The sequence below is a fragment of the Natator depressus genome, chromosome 2, assembly GCF_965152275.1.
Source record: "Natator depressus isolate rNatDep1 chromosome 2, rNatDep2.hap1, whole genome shotgun sequence".
NCBI lineage: Eukaryota > Metazoa > Chordata > Testudines > Cheloniidae > Natator > Natator depressus.
The window spans coordinates 136,636,220-136,657,585 of NC_134235.1; the positions used below are offsets into that span (position 1 = coordinate 136,636,220).

Here is a 21,366-nt window from a genome sequence, read left to right on the forward strand (position 1 = left end):
TTAAAGGAAATCTCTCTTAAACTCATGAAGCTCAAGACCCTACAAGCAGCTGGCCAACAAAAGTCATATCAATCAATCAGAACTACAGAAGTGTTTGAAATAGTCCAGATTTTTTGACTTTCAGAGGATGGTGCAGGGGCCATTTGTTTCACCTACCTATGAAGAGTTGAGATATTGAGGTATAGGCTGATGTGCAAGGGTATTAGCTTTTGATTCATAGATTATAATAATGCTAGAAAGTACCACCGTGATTATCTAGTCTGACCTCCTGTATAACAGGCTATAGGACGGCCGTGAATTAATTCCTGTTTGAGAATAAGCTGCTCTTTGGTAGATGGGGTGAGATGATTGAACAATGTATTTTGTTTGTAATTTTTCAGAACTGGCAGGTTGCTCAGAGACGGTGTATGGGTGTATTTTTATAATTCTGAATATAAGAAAACGAGTGGGGGGAAGAGAACCGTCCTTCGCTAAATGTGGTAATAGAGCAAGGGAAAGCTTAAATAAAAACCTTTACAAATATTAAATACCATCTAGTATATAAAATTAGAATAATTCATCTCATGAGACTTAATAATCAACATTCTAGCTGGAATATCTTGAAAGCCAGACAACAAACTGCACTATGTGAAAGCCCACAAGCAGGGACTACACGGATCCATTAATGTGCATCCACATCAGTGCATTTTAGAAATCACACCCTATGTACAGCACATTCTCTGACCGTGTAGACAAGTCATAAGAGTCTGGCCTGCTGTGGTTTTATGTGGTTTAGTATGTTGCTGGTGAGCTCAAACAATTCTCCTAAAGAATTTTAACTCATACGCTCACCAGTGGGAAATTAGGAATGTAAAACTCTTCATTTACCCACCTCTCCTTCAGTGAAGTTCTCACGATATCGTAATAAAGGTCTCCCACACTCATTTCCCCTCTTAGTGAATGATAAAGTATGCGCCGGGTGCTAGCAGAGAGCAGGGGTGAAAAATCAGATCTATTCATTTGGTTTTCCTTTACAAAAAAAAAGAATGCATTCTCATAACCATCACCAAACAAGGAGGAATCGCCATTTGGCAAGACTGTATTAAGGAAGGATTTGTCCGCAGAAAACTATCCCAATACAGTTAAAGAGGTACAACCTTCCTAGTGTGGACACAGTCATACCGTATAAACATGCATATGCCTGTTTATAACTATGGGGGAATAAATTATACTGATATAAGCATCTCTATGGTGATATAACTGGGTCCACGCTAGGAATTGCACAGATATACTATTTCAGTAAAAAATGATATCCATGATCAACATTTATACCGGTACAAAAACTGTGTGTACACCAAAGCTAACATATTTGCTACATTATATTTTGTTCCTGAGAAATATAATAAAAACCCAGTATATAAATTCGATAGCACAGTGTTCAATGTGTGTAATTTGAAATAGGATTGGGAGGGAAGGGGTGAAGACCTTGACCTGAATTTGGATTATATTTGTACCACAGTAAATCAGGAGTAACTCCATTAAAGCAAATGTATTTACACCAGTGTAAAAACTGGTGTGAGGACAGAATTGGGCCTCTCATAAGAGGAATTTCCTACCCTTTTTTCTTTCAAAATATCTGAGACTTCAGGCAGTTTATTGCATTCCCAGAAGGGAAAAAAGTAGATTTTTATAAGAATTTTTATGATCCTTCATGAAGCAATCCCTGGAAGGGCTGATTATTGTGTCCAAAGAGGGGGATTGAATTCTCTCACCAGCAGAGAAGTCAACCAACCTTTTCTTCAGTTTGAAAGCAGAATTTTAACAAGCCGATGTCACAAGCACATCGTGCTCCCTTTCATAGTGGCTGCATTCAGCAGGGTTTAGCTTCAACCCTTTTAAGGTGATTTTGCTACTGTTTCTGGGCATTTGATACTGCTTCCAGTAGAGACGGCTTTTCCATTGATTATATGTTGTCTTTTTTTGTCCGATGCTTTGAGTTATATATCCTAGCAGCTGCTCTCACATAACTCTTTATGTGCATTATTGAAAGACCAGCTAACTTTGCATTTGTGTTTGTTCTTTTTTCATTTGCAAAACATAATGGTCAGCAGGTGTAAATTGGCATAGCTCCATTTAAGTCAATAGATCCATATCAATTTACATCAGCTGAGGATCTGGACCAATGCTCACCCGCTAACCAGGATGTGTAATTGCTGGGCCACTGAGTGATGGGGCCATGCATGCCATGCACCTGTGGGTAAGAGGGATCTAGAGCTGCTGCTGCTTTCCTCTCCTTCTTCCCCCGTAGTGGAGGAAATGGGTTGATCAGGGTGTGAGGTCAGAGCCTGTTCCAATTGCTTTCTGCTACCATTGGATGAGTGGGATCAGGGCAGACTGATTCTCTGTATCCACCAGAGGCAGTGGTGATGAAGGAGGGTTGTTTCTGCCTGCTGCTGGCTCGTTTCTCTTTGTTTCAGCTTAAACAAATCATCACTCACACATCCAGACACATGCATTCTGTATATGCCACATATGTTTCAGAAAAAAATGTATTATAAATGTTTTAGAAAATGTTTTAAAGTGTTATTGAGATTCTCTTTTTTGTACTCCTCTGCCTGTACAATGCACATTGAGAGAAACATATAAGTATTGCATTTCAAAATACTTTTAAAATTACCTAAAATAGCATTTCTGTGCATAAAAGTGTTTTGACTTTTAAGTCCTATATCTTAGGACCTTCTAGGTGTGAATCCTGTAAGTCGGACCGGAAAGAGGAGATCTCCTCTTTCCATTGGACTAAGGCTCCCATTTCTACTCCTGATGGCTTGTGAGATCTGTTCTTAGACCAGATACTGTATACTGCCCACACTGGGCATCAGGATGGGGTAATTTTGGAGGCAGAATTCTACATTGGTGAAGAAAGTTTTTGTGATGGGTAGATTTATAAAAGAAATCAGGGGCTGTTTGAAGCCCTTCAGAGTAGCTGTCCTCAGAGCTGAGTAGCAGCTTAAGTGCTACAAAGAGGCTAGAAGTAGCTGTGTGGTAGTGGAAAGCTATTCCGTGGCCACCTTACCCTCCTGGCCTATAAATGGTGGTGAGCATATGCCCCCATGTAATTTATTTTTTGAGTGTGATTCCCACTGGAAAGAAAGAGCACAAAGGATCAAGTCAAATATAAAAAGAAAATGCAAATTGTTAAGGTACCTATTAAGATCTGTTGATACATGTATGTCCCAATAGATATTCACTCCCCTGAAAAAATTAAATTATGCATTGAAAGCTAATTGCTCTCATTATGCTAGTTAGGTAGAACACTCTTAGATTTTCACTAATGGTGAGGTCAAATACAATCAAAATGCTATTTTATAAAGAGTACTGGGAGGGGAATTTGCCTCCATCAAGGATCTCAAACAGTATGTTAAAGGTGAAGGTGGTGGTTTTTGGCCATGGGCCTATATAAAAAATGTTGAGTATTGTTCTCTTTGATATTGGCATCCTTTATGACATGTGGTTTCTGCTTTCCAACAGTGGGATGGAGTAGGACCTCTTCCAGACTGTGCAGAACCACCAAAAGGAATCCAGATGCTGTGGCACCCTTCAATAGTCAAACCCTACCTCACACTTCTCTCTGAGTGCTCAAATCCAGACACACTGGAAGGAGCAGCAGGTGCACTGCAGAACTTGGCTGCAGGAAGCTGGAAGGTATGGACTACTAAACTTTTTAAACTCTAAGAAGCCCACATGGATAACAACAAAGGTATTATAGATATAAGTGCAACTCTGAGGCGGGGAGAAAAGCCACACATTTCAGAAAACTATCTGGAAAAAGGAGTCAAATTTAAACTGCAGAATTTCATGTTTGTTATATTTATTGTCAATAATCCTATTTCCTAAGAAATCCCAGCACATAGCATTTATAATTGATTCATTAGACATTAATCGAGTTAAATATGAAAAATTACTACTGAAAACCCAATATCCAAAAGAATAAAAGCAGCAACACCACAAATCTATACAGTTAATGTCATGGAAAATGAATAAAAAATCTCACCGGTGACAACTGATTGAGACCACTTTGCAATGTCAAAGCAGAAACTGGTTGACTGCACTCTGGTTATGAGAAACTGAGAGAACGTAGCAAGATATAATCATAGAGTCATAGAATCATAGAATATCAGGGTTGGAAGGGACCTCAGGAGGTCATCTAGTCCAACCCCCTGCTCAAAGCAGGACCAATCCCCAATTAAATCATCCCAGCCAGGGCTTTGTCAAGCCTGACCTTAAAAACTTCTAAGGAAGGAGATTCTACCACCTCCCTAGGTAACGCATTCCAGTGTTTCACCATGCTCCTAGTGAAAATTTTTTTCCTAATATCCAACCTAAACCTCCCCCACTGCAACTTGAGACCATTACTCCTTGTCCTGTCCTCTTCTACCACTGAGAATAGTCTAGAACCATCCTCTTTGGAACCACCTCTCAGGTAGTTGAAAGCAGCTATCAAATCCCCCCTCATTCTTCTCTTCTGCAGACTAAACAATCCCAGTTCCCTAATGAAGTGACACAAAGACAAGAACCTTAGCATCCATTTTTTTCCCCTTAAAAATCAATAAAGACACAAAACATTAAAATAACATTATGGTTAAGAGTAAAAACAAGGCAAGGAAATTCTGAATTCAGGCTATCTTACCAATGCGAACATATTGTTTGTGCCTCCACTTTCAGGTATGTCTAACCAAAACATCAAATTTTTTGGTCTCTAAATATTTGCAATAATCTGATTAATAATTTTACCACCAGATCTTGAAAATATATTTAAATTTTAAATAAATGGATAAACATTTGTGATGGCATCCTGGCCTGAATTTTTTACCAATTTCTGTGGCATGCATTTTCTTGGAGATAACTTGATCTGATGGGATGAGAGTCCGGACCATCTCACATTGCTCCATTAGTACAACCCTGCCCTTATATTAATTAAGACCTCTCAGGTTGCACACAGAAATTGGGGAGCACAATATTCAAACTTGGGTGCTTTGAGGATACCCAGTTCAGTATTTAGGTGCTCAAATGCCTATTTTAGGTGTGTAAGTGCCAATCTAATTTAGGCACCCACTTTGAGAATTGAGTCCTGGCACCAAAAACAGCTTTTTGCTGAACAGAACTGTGTTGGGAGTTGAATTAGAACACCCCATAGCTCTGCAGAGGTATATGGCTTTTAATTGCTCTGTTCCACCAGCCTTATAACATGCCATTGACCATCACACTCAGCTATCTAGTGAAATGTGTAACAAAATGTCTGCCCTTTGACCTGATCCTGAATGGTCATCCACTGCACCCATAGAGTGACAATAATGAGGTGAACTGCCAATGGATACAGGAAATAAAATCCACTCCTCCAACCTAAAGCTGGTGACGGGGCTGCTACATAGCCACAGACCTACCATACTAGTTGGAAGAGCTGTGGCACTGGACCTGATGACCAGTCCTCATTATGGCCTTCCACATCAGCCTATATGGGGCTGACACAGAGGTAACATACATTTGGTTTTATTCATCTAGTACTTAGGGAGTGGGTGTGTGCAATAAAAAGAGAGGTCCTGGTGAGTTCCATTGAAAATGGTATCTTGGAAGAACTGTTTTGAACTTCACCATTATACCAGCTGAGATCTCAGGGAGAACTTGCTTGCTCTCTTACTGCTCCACTTTTCTACAGATTCACTTATTCCGTTATGAATGACACATAGAAGGCAAAATGATTATATTTAATTTGGCATCTCATACTAGTCATACCTGTGAGGGGAATAACACTCCTTGGGGATTACATCAGCACTGAAGTTTCTGCCTCTTGACCTTTCTTTTCTGCTGCTGAAGTTCTCTGAAGATAAAACTACTGACATAACAGGAACCAAACTCTTAAAAGAAGAGGTTCTTCCTAGGTTCTTCCTATGGGAGGTTCCCATTTTTTGTGCGATTTCCTATGAGAAATTGTAATTAGGCACAAGGAGGGATGGAGTGGGAAATGATCTTATCTTGAGATTTGTTGGTCAGAGTTAGTCTAAAGTAAAATGAAAGAAACAAAAAAGAGGAAAGTCAGCTGTGCTAAAAACAAATGCTGCTGTCACTGTTATTGCCATTTGTATTATAATGATGCCCAAAGGTCCTCAGAGAGCATCAGGGTCTCAATTGTACAAACACATATGAAAGTTTATAGTCTAATTCATACACATGCATTATTTTTCAAGAACTGATTCACTCTTTTCCTTTCTCCATTTGTGCAATTGTCTAATCCTGTACTGTGACAGAGAAGGTAAGGCCTTTAAAACAGGCCAGATGTTCCAAAATCCCATGAAGGGAGAGTGGAGAGATAAGAGAAAACCTAGAATAATTTTTAAAAGATAAAACTGTTGGGGGGGATTTAGATACTTATCTTCCATTGGTATTAATGGCCGATATGTGTCCAAATCCCCTAGTCTCCTTTGAAAATCTCAAATCATAGAATCATAGAATCATAGAATATCAGGGTTGGAAGGGACCCCAGAAGGTCATCTAGTCCAACCCCCTGCTCGAAGCAGGACCAATTCCCAGTTAAATCATCCCAGCCAGGGCTTTGTCAAGCCTGACCTTAAAAACCTCTAAGGAAGGAGATTCTACCACCTCCCTAGGTAACGCATTCCAGTGTTTCACCACCCTCTTAGTGAAAAAGTTTTTCCTAATATCCAATCTAAACCTCCCCCATTGCAACTTGAGACCATTACTCCTCGTTCTGTCATCTGCTACCATTGAGAACAGTCTAGAGCCATCCTCTTTGGAACCCCCTTTCAGGTAGTTGAAAGCAGCTATCAAATCCCCCCTCATTCTTCTCTTCTGCAGACTAAACAATCCCAGCTCCCTCAGCCTCTCTTCATAAGTCATGTGCTCTAGACCCTTAATCATTTTTGTTGCCCTTCGCTGGACTCTCTCCAATTTATCCACATCCTTCTTGTAGTGTGGGGCCCAAAACTGGACACAGTACTCCAGATGAGGCCTCACCAGTGTCGAATAGAGGGGAACGATCACGTCCCTCGATCTGCTCGCTATGCCCCTACTTATACATCCCAAAATGCCATTGGCCTTCTTGGCAACAAGGGCACACTGTTGACTCATATCCAGCTTCTCGTCCACTGTCACCCCTAGGTCCTTTTCTGCAGAACTGCTGCCTAGCCATTCGGTCCCTAGTCTGTAGCGGTGCATTGGATTCTTCCAAATACAAAGTATAAGACTCACTCTGTAGCTCTGGTGATTATAGCCAAGCTGAAATCTATTTTGAAATACATAGGGCAATAGTCTTCCATTCTAGGGCATATATTTTCCCTTTCATATGTGCATATAGGTCTGCTAAGGTTGGCCTCCATGTTTTGTGGTCAAAGACAAAGCTGAAAAATGTAGGATTGGGTCCACCATGACTCCAATCTCTTTGAATAATGAAACTGTCAGAGCAGTCATGCAGCTTTTCCTATTTGGGTTCTATACTCACCAATTCCTCCAGCTCTCGCACAGAGGTTCTCCACTGGATTGGCATCTCAGTGTCTGCCATGGGTCCTTTACAATGAGTGTGGAAATAACATCATCTTGGCATGACAACCAAGTTCAGGATTTATTCGAGTTTTCTTTGGACACTCATTATTGTTTGGTCTTTACCAAGATTGTAAGGGCACAGGTATTCATTTTCCTATGCAAGAAGCAAGAAGGTGTGTATATGAGGTGTTTTCACATTTCAAATTGAATTCTTAAAACTCAGATTTTTGCTGCTTAATAATAATCTCTTGTTTCTACATCACTCTGGTATATGCATTAGCCTAAAGTGCATTCCACAGCCCTGCCCCTAATATTTTTTTATACCCTGAAGGCTGAGTCCTGTAAAAGGAAATCCCCAGTCCCAGTTCTTTTTATAATTGTATCATGTTTTTATACAGGATTTTTCTGTGAGTCTGATGGCAGCATCTTTTTCTTCCTGGTAAAAATAATAAAATGCCAGGTTCCTTATGGTCTTGGCCAGCGTCAGTTGGCTTTATATATAGGATTTTTTTCTCAGGAAGCTGGGAATGAGCAACAGGGAATGGATCACTTGATGATTATCTGTTCATTCCCTCTGGGGCACCTGGGATTGTCCACTGTCGGAAGACAGGATACTGGGCTAGATGGACCTTTGGTCTGACCCAGTGTGGCTGTTCTTATGTTCTTATGATCTAATCAAAGTGTAATAAAAGATAATGTTTAAAACTCCCACATTTAACAAAGTCTAATCTAAGTCCATTGGAAGCCAGATTCTGGCCCTCAGGTACATAGGTGACTTGACTGGGAATTTGTATACATGTATCTGACAGCTGAATTTGGGCCATTGTGTATCTGGCTATTCTATGTAAGATATTTTGGCACCTAAGAATCAACTTGATACCTAAGAATCATATTGCAGATGTTAACTTGATCAGGACATGCAAGTGAATCACAACAGAAACAGGTGTTGGGAAACAACTAAATACCTAGGCTCTAAACTGCATAAACCACTTCAAAATGCAAAAGGCAAAATTACCGACAAGACTTTTTAATGATTCAACTGCGAGGTGGGAAACTGAGTCATGAGTTCACCTAGTTTAGGCTTAATCAATCTTTGTCTTTACTTATAAATTTTCAGACAGAATCATGATCACTTATAATTTCTGAGCCTGTATTTATGACAGAGAATAAACAGATAGACAGAACAGGTAGGAGCCCAAATTACTGAGTTCCAGGGTACTGGGAAGCTCTCCTCTCAGTCTCTAGTCTGATATTCTCCAACCTGGGCCCTTGTTCACTTGTTTGTTTATACCTTTCCATATTACATATTCATTAGCTTTCTGCCAGTCAGTGTTATTATGCATAGCCAGTTATACTTTTACTCAAACGTTCATAAATTGTTTTACATTTTCTATTCTGTTATTGTAAATCATTAAACATTTCATCAACATTACACTAGCAAAACATAATCCTTATTTTTTACCAGTCGGCAATTTTCTTCACATTTTAATACTATAGTTTGGAATGCGTGGATCGTCCTAAGTTATTCGTTAACATTACCTTTATTTTTTAATTTGAATAGGACTGTTTTGGGGAACAACATGACCATAATGTCAGCGTGTTCTTACCTTTTCTAAACCAGGGTGTTCAAGGGACTTTCTGCTCATGTTTGTAAATCATTAAAAGGTCTTGTCAGTAATTTTACCTGTTGCAACACAGGGTTGGATTTTAAGCAGCAGGCTGCAGTTTTATGAAACTTAACATTGGAGATAAGTGCTACCTGCCCCATCTCCCCATACCAGGCATTTAAGTGGATCCAGTGCAGGGTTTACATGGCTCTTATCGTATAGCCCATCACTCAGAGTAAACTCTCCACTGCCTATCCCTAGGATTCTGCTTGTTCTGCTGAATCCTCTCATCCTCCCCACTGTGAAGGGGACAGAAGGTATAGTAACTCCTCACTTAACATTGTAGTTATGTTCCTGAAAAATGCTACTTTAAGTGAAATGATGTTAAGTGAATCCAATCTCCCTCTAAGAATTAATGTAAATGCGGGGGTTAGGTTCCAGGGAAATTTTTTTAGCCAGACAAAAGACATTTTTATATATATATATAAAATACACACACACATATACATATATATATATATATACACACACACACATACACACACACACAGAGTATAAGTTTTAAACAAACAGTTTAATACTGTACACAGCAATGATGATTGTGAAGCTTGGTTGAGGTGGTGGAGTCAGAGGGTGGAATATTTCCCAGGGGATGCCTTAATGCTAAATGATGAACTAGCACTTGGCTGAGCCCTCAAATGTTAACACGTTGTTAATGTAGCCTCACACTCTACAAGGCAGCACGAATGGAGGGAGGAGACACAATAGACACATGGCAGTGGCTGCAAACATTCCCTGTGGAAACTGAACGTGATGATGAACCCATGCTATCCCACTGGAGTGCACCACTCCCTCCACTTTCCAAAGTGCCTGGCCAGAGGTGGGAGGGTGCATGTGTGTGTGTGAGACAGAGACACACACCCTGTGTGTGTGAGAGAGAGACAGAGACACTCACAGTGTGTGTGTGTGTGAGACAGACAGAGAGAGAGAGAGATGCGCATTGCCCTTTTAAGTATGCTGGCCGCACTCTAAGTAAAAATAACAGGAGTACTTGTGGCACCTTAGAGACTAACACATTTATTTGAGCATAAGCTTTCATGGGCTACAGCCCACTTCATCGGATGCATACAATGGAACATACAGTAAGAAGATATATATATACATACAGAGAACATGAAAAGGCGGAGTGAGAGGTTAATTAATTAAGATGAGCTATTATCAGCAGGAGAAAAAAACTTTTGTAGTGATAATCAAGGTGGCCCATTTAGACAGTTGACAAGAGGGTGTGAGGATAGTTAACATGGGGAAATAGATTCAATATGTGTAATGACCCAGCCACTCCCAGTCTCTATTCAAACCCAAGTTAATGGTATCTAGTTTGCATATTATGCAATAATTATGGATGATGGACAAACCAGGAGGATGTGAAGTGAGGAGTTACTGTACCAAAGAGGGACCTTGGTCTGCAAAGACTTCAGGTTTCCCTTTTCCCCATAGGCCCGAGGTCCACAGTGAAATCCTAGGTCTCTTATTTCTGGCACTTTGGCCTTTTATCTGCACTGGACACTGACTGCAAGTTATGATGAAGTAAACATTCACACAATTCCTAATATTTAATTTCTGTAGCCTATACCTGTTTAACCTAACTGTGTCTCTGTGACACTGTGCGGAAGGTAAAAAAAACCTACCAGGCCTTAGCCAATTTGGCCCCCATGGGAAAAATTCCTTCTTGACCCCAAAAACAGGTGATTGATCAGACCTATAGCATCCTAAAAACACAGTTCCTATACTATATAACTATGAGGAGAGAGGGTGGGCTCAACTAAAATGGGGCAAGAGGTACAAGAAACTGCAGGAAAGGGTTTAAATTAATTATTGTGAGGAGCAAGGAGCCAATCAGCTCCTCTCTCTCTGGCTGGCCAACAGGCAGCAGAGTACCCGGCCTACACTCCACGTTTCATTCTAAAGCTGTCTAGCACCTTGTGGATCCAATCCAAGTCTCCCATCCATTAAACTGGTGGGTGGCATTTCTGAAGTCTCCAAATAAAGGACCACCTCAGCTGTAATCTTCTCTGTGTTACAGAGTTAAAGATGAAGTGTGGTATCTTTGGCTAGGGATTCCCTTGCTTTTGTTAGGCCCTTAAAGAAACCACTTTTTTTCTTAATTTATATTTCTTTGTTTTGTTTTTGAACAGTGATATACCTTATATAGGACATTTCCTTTGATAACATAATTATCTGTAGCAAAATAGCTGCCATAGCTACTTCAATCCTCTTTCATTTCCCTTTGTGTCCCAACAATTCTCTCTTGACTGCCTGTATAGCTTGAAGCATCTTAAAGCTAAAATACTTTCTGTTCATGCTTCAAAAATGTCCCTTAAAATCAGTTGCATTTTAGAAATTAAATGTATGTGCCTCATGCAGATAATCTGCACACGGTATTATCCCCCTTTCCTGTGTACTGCTTCCTGTGGCTGCCTTTAGAATCTTTCTCTTGGGTCTGCATTGTTTTTATATCCTCTTTCATTTCACCCAGTGTCACTCTGCTTTTGTCTTAGTTCTTTACAAGCCTCTTAGGGTAGGAAGCTATCATTCCTCCACCAGTTCTTCTCAAGCCCTCTCTTTCCATTTCCCCTTGATTACACAAGTCAGTGTTTATAACTAGGTACCTGCCTCTGATAACTAGCAGGTACTGTACAAATAGAATTAGATTTCCAGGTCACAGTCTGATCTCTTGAGATAGCCAGCATGAGATATCTGGCTTTATTCCTTAGGCAAATATCTGCCTTTCTTCTCCTAATCCCATTCTGAAGAAATCTCTTTATAGGAGTGAGAGACCTATTAAGCAAATCATTTGACAAAGAAATTGAAGACATAAAAGAGATAAGTTCAGTCAAGAGGTCAGAGCAGTTATCTCTAAGGATAGCAGGCCAAAATGTTTCCAGAACCCTCCTGTCCAAACACACAATCATAATTATTCATTATTATTGAATACTTATTGTCTAAAGCATCATTCATCTAGACTATCAATCTTCTACCATTATTAGGCCAGGAGACATTGAAGGTTCCCTGCCAAACTTTTCTGATTACTCTAATTGTATAGAAAGACAAGGTAGGTGAAGTCATATAATTTATTGGACCAACATCTATTGGTGAAAGAGACAGGCTTTCAAATGTGTCTGATTGTTTACACACACACACACACACAAACCCCCTTTGAAGTTACATCAGACTTTTTATTCCAACAGGAAAGTTATTTAGTTCAAGTAGAAAGTCTGTCTGTCTGCCTAAGTCTCCAAAACATTCATGTGATAAAGCCACATACTATACAAAGGAGAAGACATTTTATAATATATCAACTATTTAAATCAGTGCCAACCCAAACTGATAAAACCCCCACACTTTTAAAGAACCAAAGCTCTATAAATGGTCAAGATCTGTCAGGAATTCTTAACGGGATGGAAATTTGTCCCAGGCAGATATATACACTAATAAATATAGAAAATTATGAGCTTTGTGGGAGAGTAGTCAATATTATTCAAGGAAGGAGGATGTCTTCCACTGTCACAACTAGTACATAGCACTGCCATCCCATAAAGGCATCATGGGCTTCATCCTGAGGAGTGGGAGAACAGTAGTCTGAGATTAACCCATTTACAGACTGACTCTTTATTACACTCAGTATGTTTGCTTCCCATAAGATTTGAAGGCTTATCCTCAAAACCTTGTAGGTCTTAAAAGATCCAGTATTTGGTGGGATTAAGGTATCTCTCAAGGAAAGAAATTAGGTTGTGAATCCAAACAATGTATTTGTGCTGTAGGAGTGACAGTAGCAAAGAAAAATGGGCACCAGGCTTCCAAATTCAGTTCCTTCAGCACAGACACTATATTTTTCTCAAATATTTGAGAAAATTTCTTTTTTACTTCACCTTGTCAGATTACTACCTTCTATTTAAACCTAATGGAGGTCATGGGATAAGGGGAAAGCAACCAGTAAAGAATTTTCTCTAGAGCAGTTGGTCTCATACTGTAGTCCATAGACTCACTACTGGCATGTGGAACCTTTTCTAGTTGCCCACAAAATGAAATAGTGTGAGAACTAAGGACTGGGGAGATAGGGTTAAATGGTAAGGAGTGGAGTGTCCATGAGAGGCTCACTGTCTCTCTTATGAAGTGTTCAGTAGATTGAAAAGTTTGGCGAACCCTGCTTTATGTCAATCCAAGTGATTGCACAGGTGCCACAATGGAGATACATGGGTTAAAAAACAGACTTGAGATTTTAAGAACAGGCTATTCTCTTTATTTGTAGTGAATAAAACCCTTTCTTTTTCTACTTTTGGATTGTTTGCATTACCTTTTAAATGATGTCGCCTACGGAACAGTGTGGATTACTAGTCCCACAACCTGCAGTTTCACTCCCTGCCCCAATGTGGCTTTGATTACCTCTGTGGTAGCTTACATCTCAGATCTTCCCCTTACCCTTCAGAGAGTTCACAGATCCTATGAGGGATGAAATATACATTATACTTAGGATACAAACTCCAATTGAAATTGATGAGTATGTGAATTTAGTTGTGTCTGTGTGTGGGGGTGTGTGTGTGTGTGTACCAGAGAACCCTGATATAGGTTGGGGGGTGGGGAGGTATCCATTAAAAACATCAGCTTTGTTTAGTCTTTGGCATTCCAAAATTTTCCATTTTGTGCTGAATGCATAATTTCATTGTGGGGGAAAAATCTTCCTTACTTTGTGCTTACCAGAAGCATATAGAAAAACACCAAAAATGTTAAAAGGAGGACAGTAATTTAATCTTTCTAAATTTTTTAAAAAGAAATAATTTTCATCTTAGTGTATCACTTTTACACTGAGTTTCCGCCTAATTTGATCTTAATTCCATGAGGTGTAAAGCACTGGAAATAGCAATGACTGTGCCAAACTAAGGAATTATTTTCCAAATTACTGTATTTTTTTTCTTAGTTATGTGACTAAAATAAAAATGGAAACTATGAATAAAAGTGGAAGTAGAGATGTACTGTACATCTTTGGAGTGATGTATAGTAGTCATGCCCCACAAATTCCATTATCTGTAAAGAGTATTGCTGCACAAATTGTGACTCCCATGCATGTCTTTGAAAATTTAGCTGCCATCTGATGCAAAAGAAATGGATTTTTTTATTCTAGCTCTCCCCAAAGCTTATACTGTTCCCACAGGAGTCCTTTCTCTTTACAAGCTGAGCAATTATTTGATCATTGATATTACAACTGATTTATAAAGTAATTGGATGATTAAGTATTTTGGCAGAGCTTCTCATTTACAAAGAGACAATAAACCATTTGTCTCCTTCCATATTTTTCTGTTCATATCTTCTATATTTCTTTACACTCATACTAGCTATTGACCAGCAATGTGGAAATACAGGCATATTTCGTAATGGCTTTAGGCAAACTAAAAGAATTGTCAGTACATGCAAGAATGATTCAATTTCTCAAGTCTGGGAGAGAATAAAAAAGCAGTTTGGAGCATCTCAATTTCACTATTCCTGAAATATACACACCACATCATCATTGCTTGCAGACACTTTGTCCTAATTGGCAGTTTAGGTAAAGAGAGACAGATATTTTTCACTGCTTTCAAAATGCAGCTTCATGTTTAGGTCTCCAGAGATTGCTCATACAATTAATAGACAACCCCAGGTTTCCACCCTAAGGCATATGACTTATAAACATGGATGTAATGATAGTGGCTACATCACAAAAGTAAGTCTGTCAACTTCCCTAAAGCAGGACGAGTTATCCTGAAGTGCTGCAGAGGTAGTTAACTCAGGAAAAATGAACATAAAGCAAAACTGTTGCTTTAAAAAAGTGTTTTACCTGGATTATTTATGCTATGCTAATTAATGGGTGCCTTAGCTGCAGAAAAGACATGCATGCCAAACAGCCCTGTTGAGGAGGGAAATGTTATTTTTCATACTCTGTTGCTCCAGCAAGCTCCTAGTTCAATGTCTTTGCTTTCAGTGGAGTTAAAAAGTGTGTCTCCAATTTATTTCTCAAATGTCCCTATTTCTTCTAAATGATAAGCAAGAAGCTAGTGCAACTTTAGGTCTCCTAAAAGAAATGCTGACAATTTCCAATAGACAATTGGAAATGCCGAGAACCACTTTTGTTTACAATCACTATAGTATGGTACGTTTTGTAGAGGTGTTCACAATACAATGGGTAATTGATACCATGATTGTACATCCCCACTGTCATTACTTAACATACACTTTTTTGTAAAAAATTGAGGCAATCCTTATTCAAAGTGAGAGACCCGGGCACAGTGTCCTTACTGAGGCAAGCAGTGTCCCTGGATGTGCAATGTGCTGGCTTGAACTCTTACCCACAGGCTGCTCCAGTTATAGGCAACCGAGGCAGCTGCCAAGGGAGGCAGATTTCTAGGAGTTTAGATTTACTCCAGTTCCATCTATGGGTGGCTGCAGAGGGGGAAGAGGCTGGCGGTGCTGCCGGGGTCAGGGGTTAGCCACCAGCCAGGGTTCTGAGGAGCAGGAGGAAGCCCCCTGCTGGGGAAGCACCCCCACTGCTCCCCACCCTGGCACAGTAAGATCGCAGCTGTGGTTCAGGCGCAGAGCGGCTCGGGACTGCTACTGGCAGCACCGTGAGCACTGCTGGGGTTTGGGCCACAAACGCAGCAACCCACCAACTCCAAGTCAACACCCACCCCAGACCTGCTGCTGCATGCCTGGCTCCTGCTGCAACCACCAATTCCAACTCTGCCACATCCAGGCTTTGGAGACACTGCCACCACGTGCTGGGGGGCTGGCTGGGGCCAGGGTTTCAGGGCTGAGTTGTGGAGACCCCCTCTCTATCTAGTGGGATGGTGCCTGTTGGTCCCTTTGCTGGGGCATCAGCACTCCCAGTCTGGGTGGTTTTGTGTAAGTCGGAGTCTTCGCTTCCCAATAACTGGGGCCCAGTGGGCTGAGAGCTGCCACCTTCTGGTGCCTGGGTCCCACTGTGGTTGAGCTGAGTGGCTGTGACTCCCGGAGAAAGAGCCGCTGTAGTCCAGGGGTGCTGAGCTGGGTCTCACTCCCCTTGTGAGCCCCAAGCAGCTGGTGCCAACCTGCCCGGAAAGGGCTATTGGGAAAGGGGACCCCTGCTGGGGGATCACCTGCCCAGGGAGCTGGTCTTGGCCACTTGCACAGCCGAGGACAGAGGCTGGGGGAACTTTCCTCCTGGCCTGGCCCAACTCATCCTTCCTAGGTGTCGGACTGTTCCCATCCTGTGGGGTCTCTCATCAGGACGCAATGGCCTCTGCAGCCCAAGGCAGTGGTCTGACCCATCAGCTTTTGACTTGGCTGCACAGGGGTTAGGGGTGGGGTGGTGGCGGCGGTAGCAGCAGGGGAGGCGCTGAGGGTCTGCTGTGAGCGCTGAAGGGGTCTGGAGGGGGGTGGCACACTGCAGTTTTGCCTAGGGTGGCAGACTGTTTTGAGCAGCCTCTGTTTTCACCTCAACCAAACAGTCTCACCACAGTCTCAAAATAGTCTCCCTGCTAACTTGCACTCTCACTCTGACAGTCACCTCTTAATAGTAGCAGACACATTGGGTACATCCCCTGGGAGATGCATAGGAAACACAGAGCTGGAAGTTTTGTAAGTGGCAAGGAGCTATCATTTTTTCTTCTTACAGCTGCAACTGACAGTGCACTAATTTGACAGGTAAAATACCTGGCTATTAGAGAAGTAAATTTAGAAGTGTCAATTTGGGGTATTCACAATATCTCATATTTAATACTCTTTGAAAACAAAATGTTGCTCTGATTTTAGGAAAGAGGTTATTTTTCTAGGACATATTTTTAATTGAAAGTTACTGATCCTTGAGATTGAGTTTTGATTTCTCAGCTCATATGAATGTTCATTAAGTATTATCCCCCAACGTGGTTCTAGAGACCAGAACAGAGGAAGGAACGAATAAAATAAGATATAGCTCAAATCCTACCAGCCCTTGTTTATTTTCTCTTATCTGAGAGCCAACATTGCTTCATTGCAGAAAAGCCACACTGGCCTGGTAAATTTGCATTTCAGATACATTACAGTGCAGTGCTCAGTGATGACCAGAACCCCTTAGTCCATCTACCTGACTAAAAAAGATATTTTAACCATTATTGCTTTGGCTGCAACCAAGTCTGAAGCCTTTGCCCAACTTAACTGAATTTTGTTATTCATTAGACAAGGTGGGTGAGGTAATAGATTTTATTGGACCAATTTCTGTTGGGGAGAGAGACAAGCTTTCAAGCTACACTGAACTTTTCTTCAGGTGTTGGAAAAGTATTGAGAGTGTTACAGGTAAACACAGGATCGAACAAATAGTTTAGCAAAAGTGATTAGCACATATTCTAAAGGGATCATTCAAGTTGAAGTTGCCCATTAACACCCCTGTAGTCATAGGACAAAAAGCGGGGAGGCGGGGGTTAGTGGTTTACAGATTGTTGTAATAAGCCATAAATCCAGGGCCTTTATTAAAACCATGATTTTTAGTGTCTAACGAAGTTATGAATTTAAGCTCCCAGCCTCATCTTTTGGTGGTGTTGTGCAGCTTTCTTATAAGGATGAGGACTGATAGGTCAGATATAGAGTGATAGCTTTATGAAAAGTGTTCACCCAGAGGTGATAGGGTGTTTTGTTTTTTTTTATTATTTTCATGTGTGAGTTCATTTGAGAGCATAGTGATTGTCTGGTTTCACCCACATAGGGGCTAATGGGGCATTTAGTGCACTGGATGAGGAACACCACACGTTGTGATAGGTATATGTAGGACCCATGGGTCTTTACAGGTGTGTTGTGGAGGGTGTTGATCATTGTAGCAGTGGAGATATGTCTGCAGGCTTTGCATCTGTTATTCTGGCAGAGTCTGGTGCTGCTTTGAGTTGGTGTGCCCTGGTCTGTGGGGAGCTTACTTCTGATGATGAGCTTGGAGAGGTTGGGGGGTTGTTTGAAGGCTCGAAGAGGGGGGGTTCATGAAAGATTTCTTTCAGGGTCCGCATAGAAAATGGTTTGTAGTTGTTTGATGATTCCTCATATGGGTCCCAGTGCGGGATGGGAGATGACAACTGTGGGTGTGCAGGCAGAGGAGGTTTTATTTCTGTATTGAAGCAATTCTCTCGGGGTATTTGGGTGGCCAGTTCCATGATGCAATCTACTTCTCTGGTGAAGTGTCCTTGTTTGACAAAGGCAGTTTTGTGAGTGTTAAGGTGTATATCCTCGCAGCATGTTCTGTGGTATCTGAGTGCGTGGCTATAGATAACAGATTTCTTGTGGTGGTTATTGAAGTTATGAAGGTAGGTGTGGTGATCCATGGGTTTCTTATATATAGTTGTCTGAAGGGTTCCACTGTTGAAGCTGGTTGTGGTGTCCAGGAAGTTGATGCTAGTGTGGGAGTGTTCCAGAGAGAGTTTAATGGACAGGTTGGGGATGTGGAAGTTGTGGTGGAAATCTATGTGGGAGTTTAAGTCGTCTGTTCAGAGGATGACAGTATCATTGATGTATCTCAGATATATCACTGGTTTTGTGGTGCAATTTTCCAGAATTTTTTCTTCAAGGTGGTTGGCATATTGGGGAACCATCCTAATACCCATGTCTGTTCCCATGGCTTGGATAAAGTATTTGTTGTTGAACGTAAATTTGTTATGAGTGAGAATGAAATGATGAGTTTGGTGATGTGTTTGGGGTGGAGATTTGAGGGTTGTCCATTGTCTTATAGATATTTAAGGCAGTTAGGGATGCTGTCATTGTGAGGGATGTTGGTGTATAGGGTAGTGACATTCCTGGTGGCAAAAATGGTGTTCTGAGGGAGGTCGTTAATGTTGATGCATTTGTGGAGGAAGTCAGTTGTGTCCTGGAGGAAGCAGGCCCTCTGTGTGGTAAGTGGTTTGAGGATAGTTTCTATGAATCCTGATAGTCCTTCAGTAAGAATGCCATGGCCAGATATGATGGATCTGCATGGGTTCCCTTGTATGTGTATCTTGGGAAGCATGTGGCAGGTCCCTGGGGTGGGTTCATGGGGGATGAGGTTATAGAGTTATTAGGAAGGCAAGTCATAGACTAACATTTTGTATATGGTGTTTTCTTTCCCTTTCCCCTGTTTCCCCCCATATGACAGACTCTGGAATAAATGTGGGTTCAGAAAATTGCAACAGTGAAATCCTTGAATGTTTATATACTTACCTATCTATTAATATTTTAATTATGTCTGTGTCACATATGATGACGGCATGTAAAATGTGCCTGACACTGTAATATCTAGGTGCCATATGCAGACTTTAAACCAATTATGAATCCATCCACAAAGGATACTCCTATCAAACCCTCTTCTGTTTAAACCACTTTTATTTAATGGAATTTGTCTTCCCTTTATTTAGCTTTGGTTTCATGACAAACATTTTTGAGCCATTCCACCACAATTGTTATTGGTGTGTACAAAAAGGTATGGCTTGTAGCGTGACCTGAAAATGGCAACACTGGGGTGCATTCTAATCTCCACTGGTATAAAGAGTTCCATAGCTGAGGGCTTTCCATCAAGAAGCCCCGCCCCCACCTCCCAGGAGTTCCCCCCGGGCTCTTGCAGCAACAACATCCATATAGAGCCTAGATGTTTCAGTGGGGAGAGGAGAGAGAGGCAATCATTTAGATAGACCCTAGCCCATTAATTGCTTTAAATATTAGGACCAGGACCTTGAAGTGAATGTGAAACTGAATGGAGAGTCAATGGTGAGCACAGAATACAGATGCAATGTGCTTCGCAATTTTTCTTGCCTGGAAAGTGGGCAGCTGTGTGTTGTGCCTGATGAAGCTGTCGCATAGTTTATACAGGCAGCCATAGGTCAAGTGTGCTGCAGTAGTCTAACTTATAGGCAAGGAAATTGTGGATAAGAGTAGCTAGTTCCTCATCTCAAAGGGAAAAATCACAATCTCCTGGTTAGCCAAACATGGAGGATTTGGGGCTACTCAAAGCATATTAAACAAATACATCAGCTTTTGCCTTTGGTTACATCTCTGCAACTCCAATGAAGTCAATGCACTGTGAAATCAAGCACATATGTTTACCCCACAATATGCACTAGAGGCAACTGGTGTGATTCAGGAGAAAGACAGAGATACAACTTTTTTTATTCTGTCAAAGGGACAGAAGTATTCAGCAACCCCATGGGCAGTGGGTATCATAGACTGGGGGGGGGCTGCGCCTCCCCAAACAGCCAGGTGTGGCCCCGCCCACATTCTGCCCCCAGTCACACTCTTGCTTCCCACTCTGCGGGCAGCTCTTCCCCTGTGCCATAATCCCAGCTGGGGCTGTCACTGGGTCTGCACTGCTTGACCTCCCAGCGCTCTGGGGCCGGGGGTCATGGGGCTGTGCTGCCAGGTCTCTCGGCACTCCGGGGCTGGGAAGGCTGGAGCAGCGCTGCCCAGCCTCCTGGTGCTCCGGGCCAGGGGAAGGGGGCCTGAGGCCATGTTGCCCGGCCTCCTGGTGCTCCAGGGCTGGGGCCATGCTGCCTGGCCTCCCAACACTTCGGGGCTGGAGGAGGGAGGCTGGGGCTCTAGCCTGGGGCAGGAGCCAGCGGCACAGTAGGGGGGCTCTAGGTGGGAGGGAGGTGTGGAAGGGGTGAGGCTGAAGGCTAGCTTCCCAGAGCCAGCGGTTCATCCGCCACCCGTGAGCAACCCTCTATACCGTACATTAGCTACAGTATATATACTGCCATCTGTTGAACAGGTTTGTTATTCCAAAACCCAAGCAAAAGCACTGGCTTGCATTTTTGCCTAATTTGTATTCCTTAATATTTCTATTACTGCTTTATCTTCAACTACTACTTGTTACACTATACCCTAACTTTCCATTGATTTGATTGATTCATGGAGCAGTGACACTATAATGGATAACCAGAAGGAGCAGCATGGAAAGGACTAAGGAAATATGGAAGCTGTTTATAAAACAAAAAAAAATCTCTGTGAGCTTTTTCATCTTGAATTCCTTCTCACAGTGCACTCCAGTTCTTAACTTTGTCACCATACACTGCTGCCTGTGTGACTTGCACCCTGCAGTCACACATTGATATTTGCATAAAGTGCATTATTTTCATGGATAACTAAATTGATATGGAGTAGAACAGTGTCCTCAAAGAACAAACCCCAGAATTACCTCTCACTGTTAAACTAAAAAAGCTAAAACCTGAGAGGTTCTAAG

General features: G+C 41.6%; 1 protein-coding gene across 10 annotated transcripts in view; it reads left to right on the forward strand.

The window, feature by feature from the left end:
- Window positions 1-21,366, forward strand: part of CTNND2 (catenin delta 2) — a 1,172,806-nt gene that overhangs the window by 1,056,472 nt on the left and 94,968 nt on the right. For all 10 annotated transcript variants that reach the window (XM_074945030.1, XM_074945027.1, XM_074945025.1 and 7 more), the window contains one exon: window positions 3,508-3,681. In XM_074945030.1, the coding sequence (XP_074801131.1) occupies window positions 3,508-3,681 (174 nt within the window). The remainder of the gene's footprint in view (window positions 1-3,507; window positions 3,682-21,366) is intronic.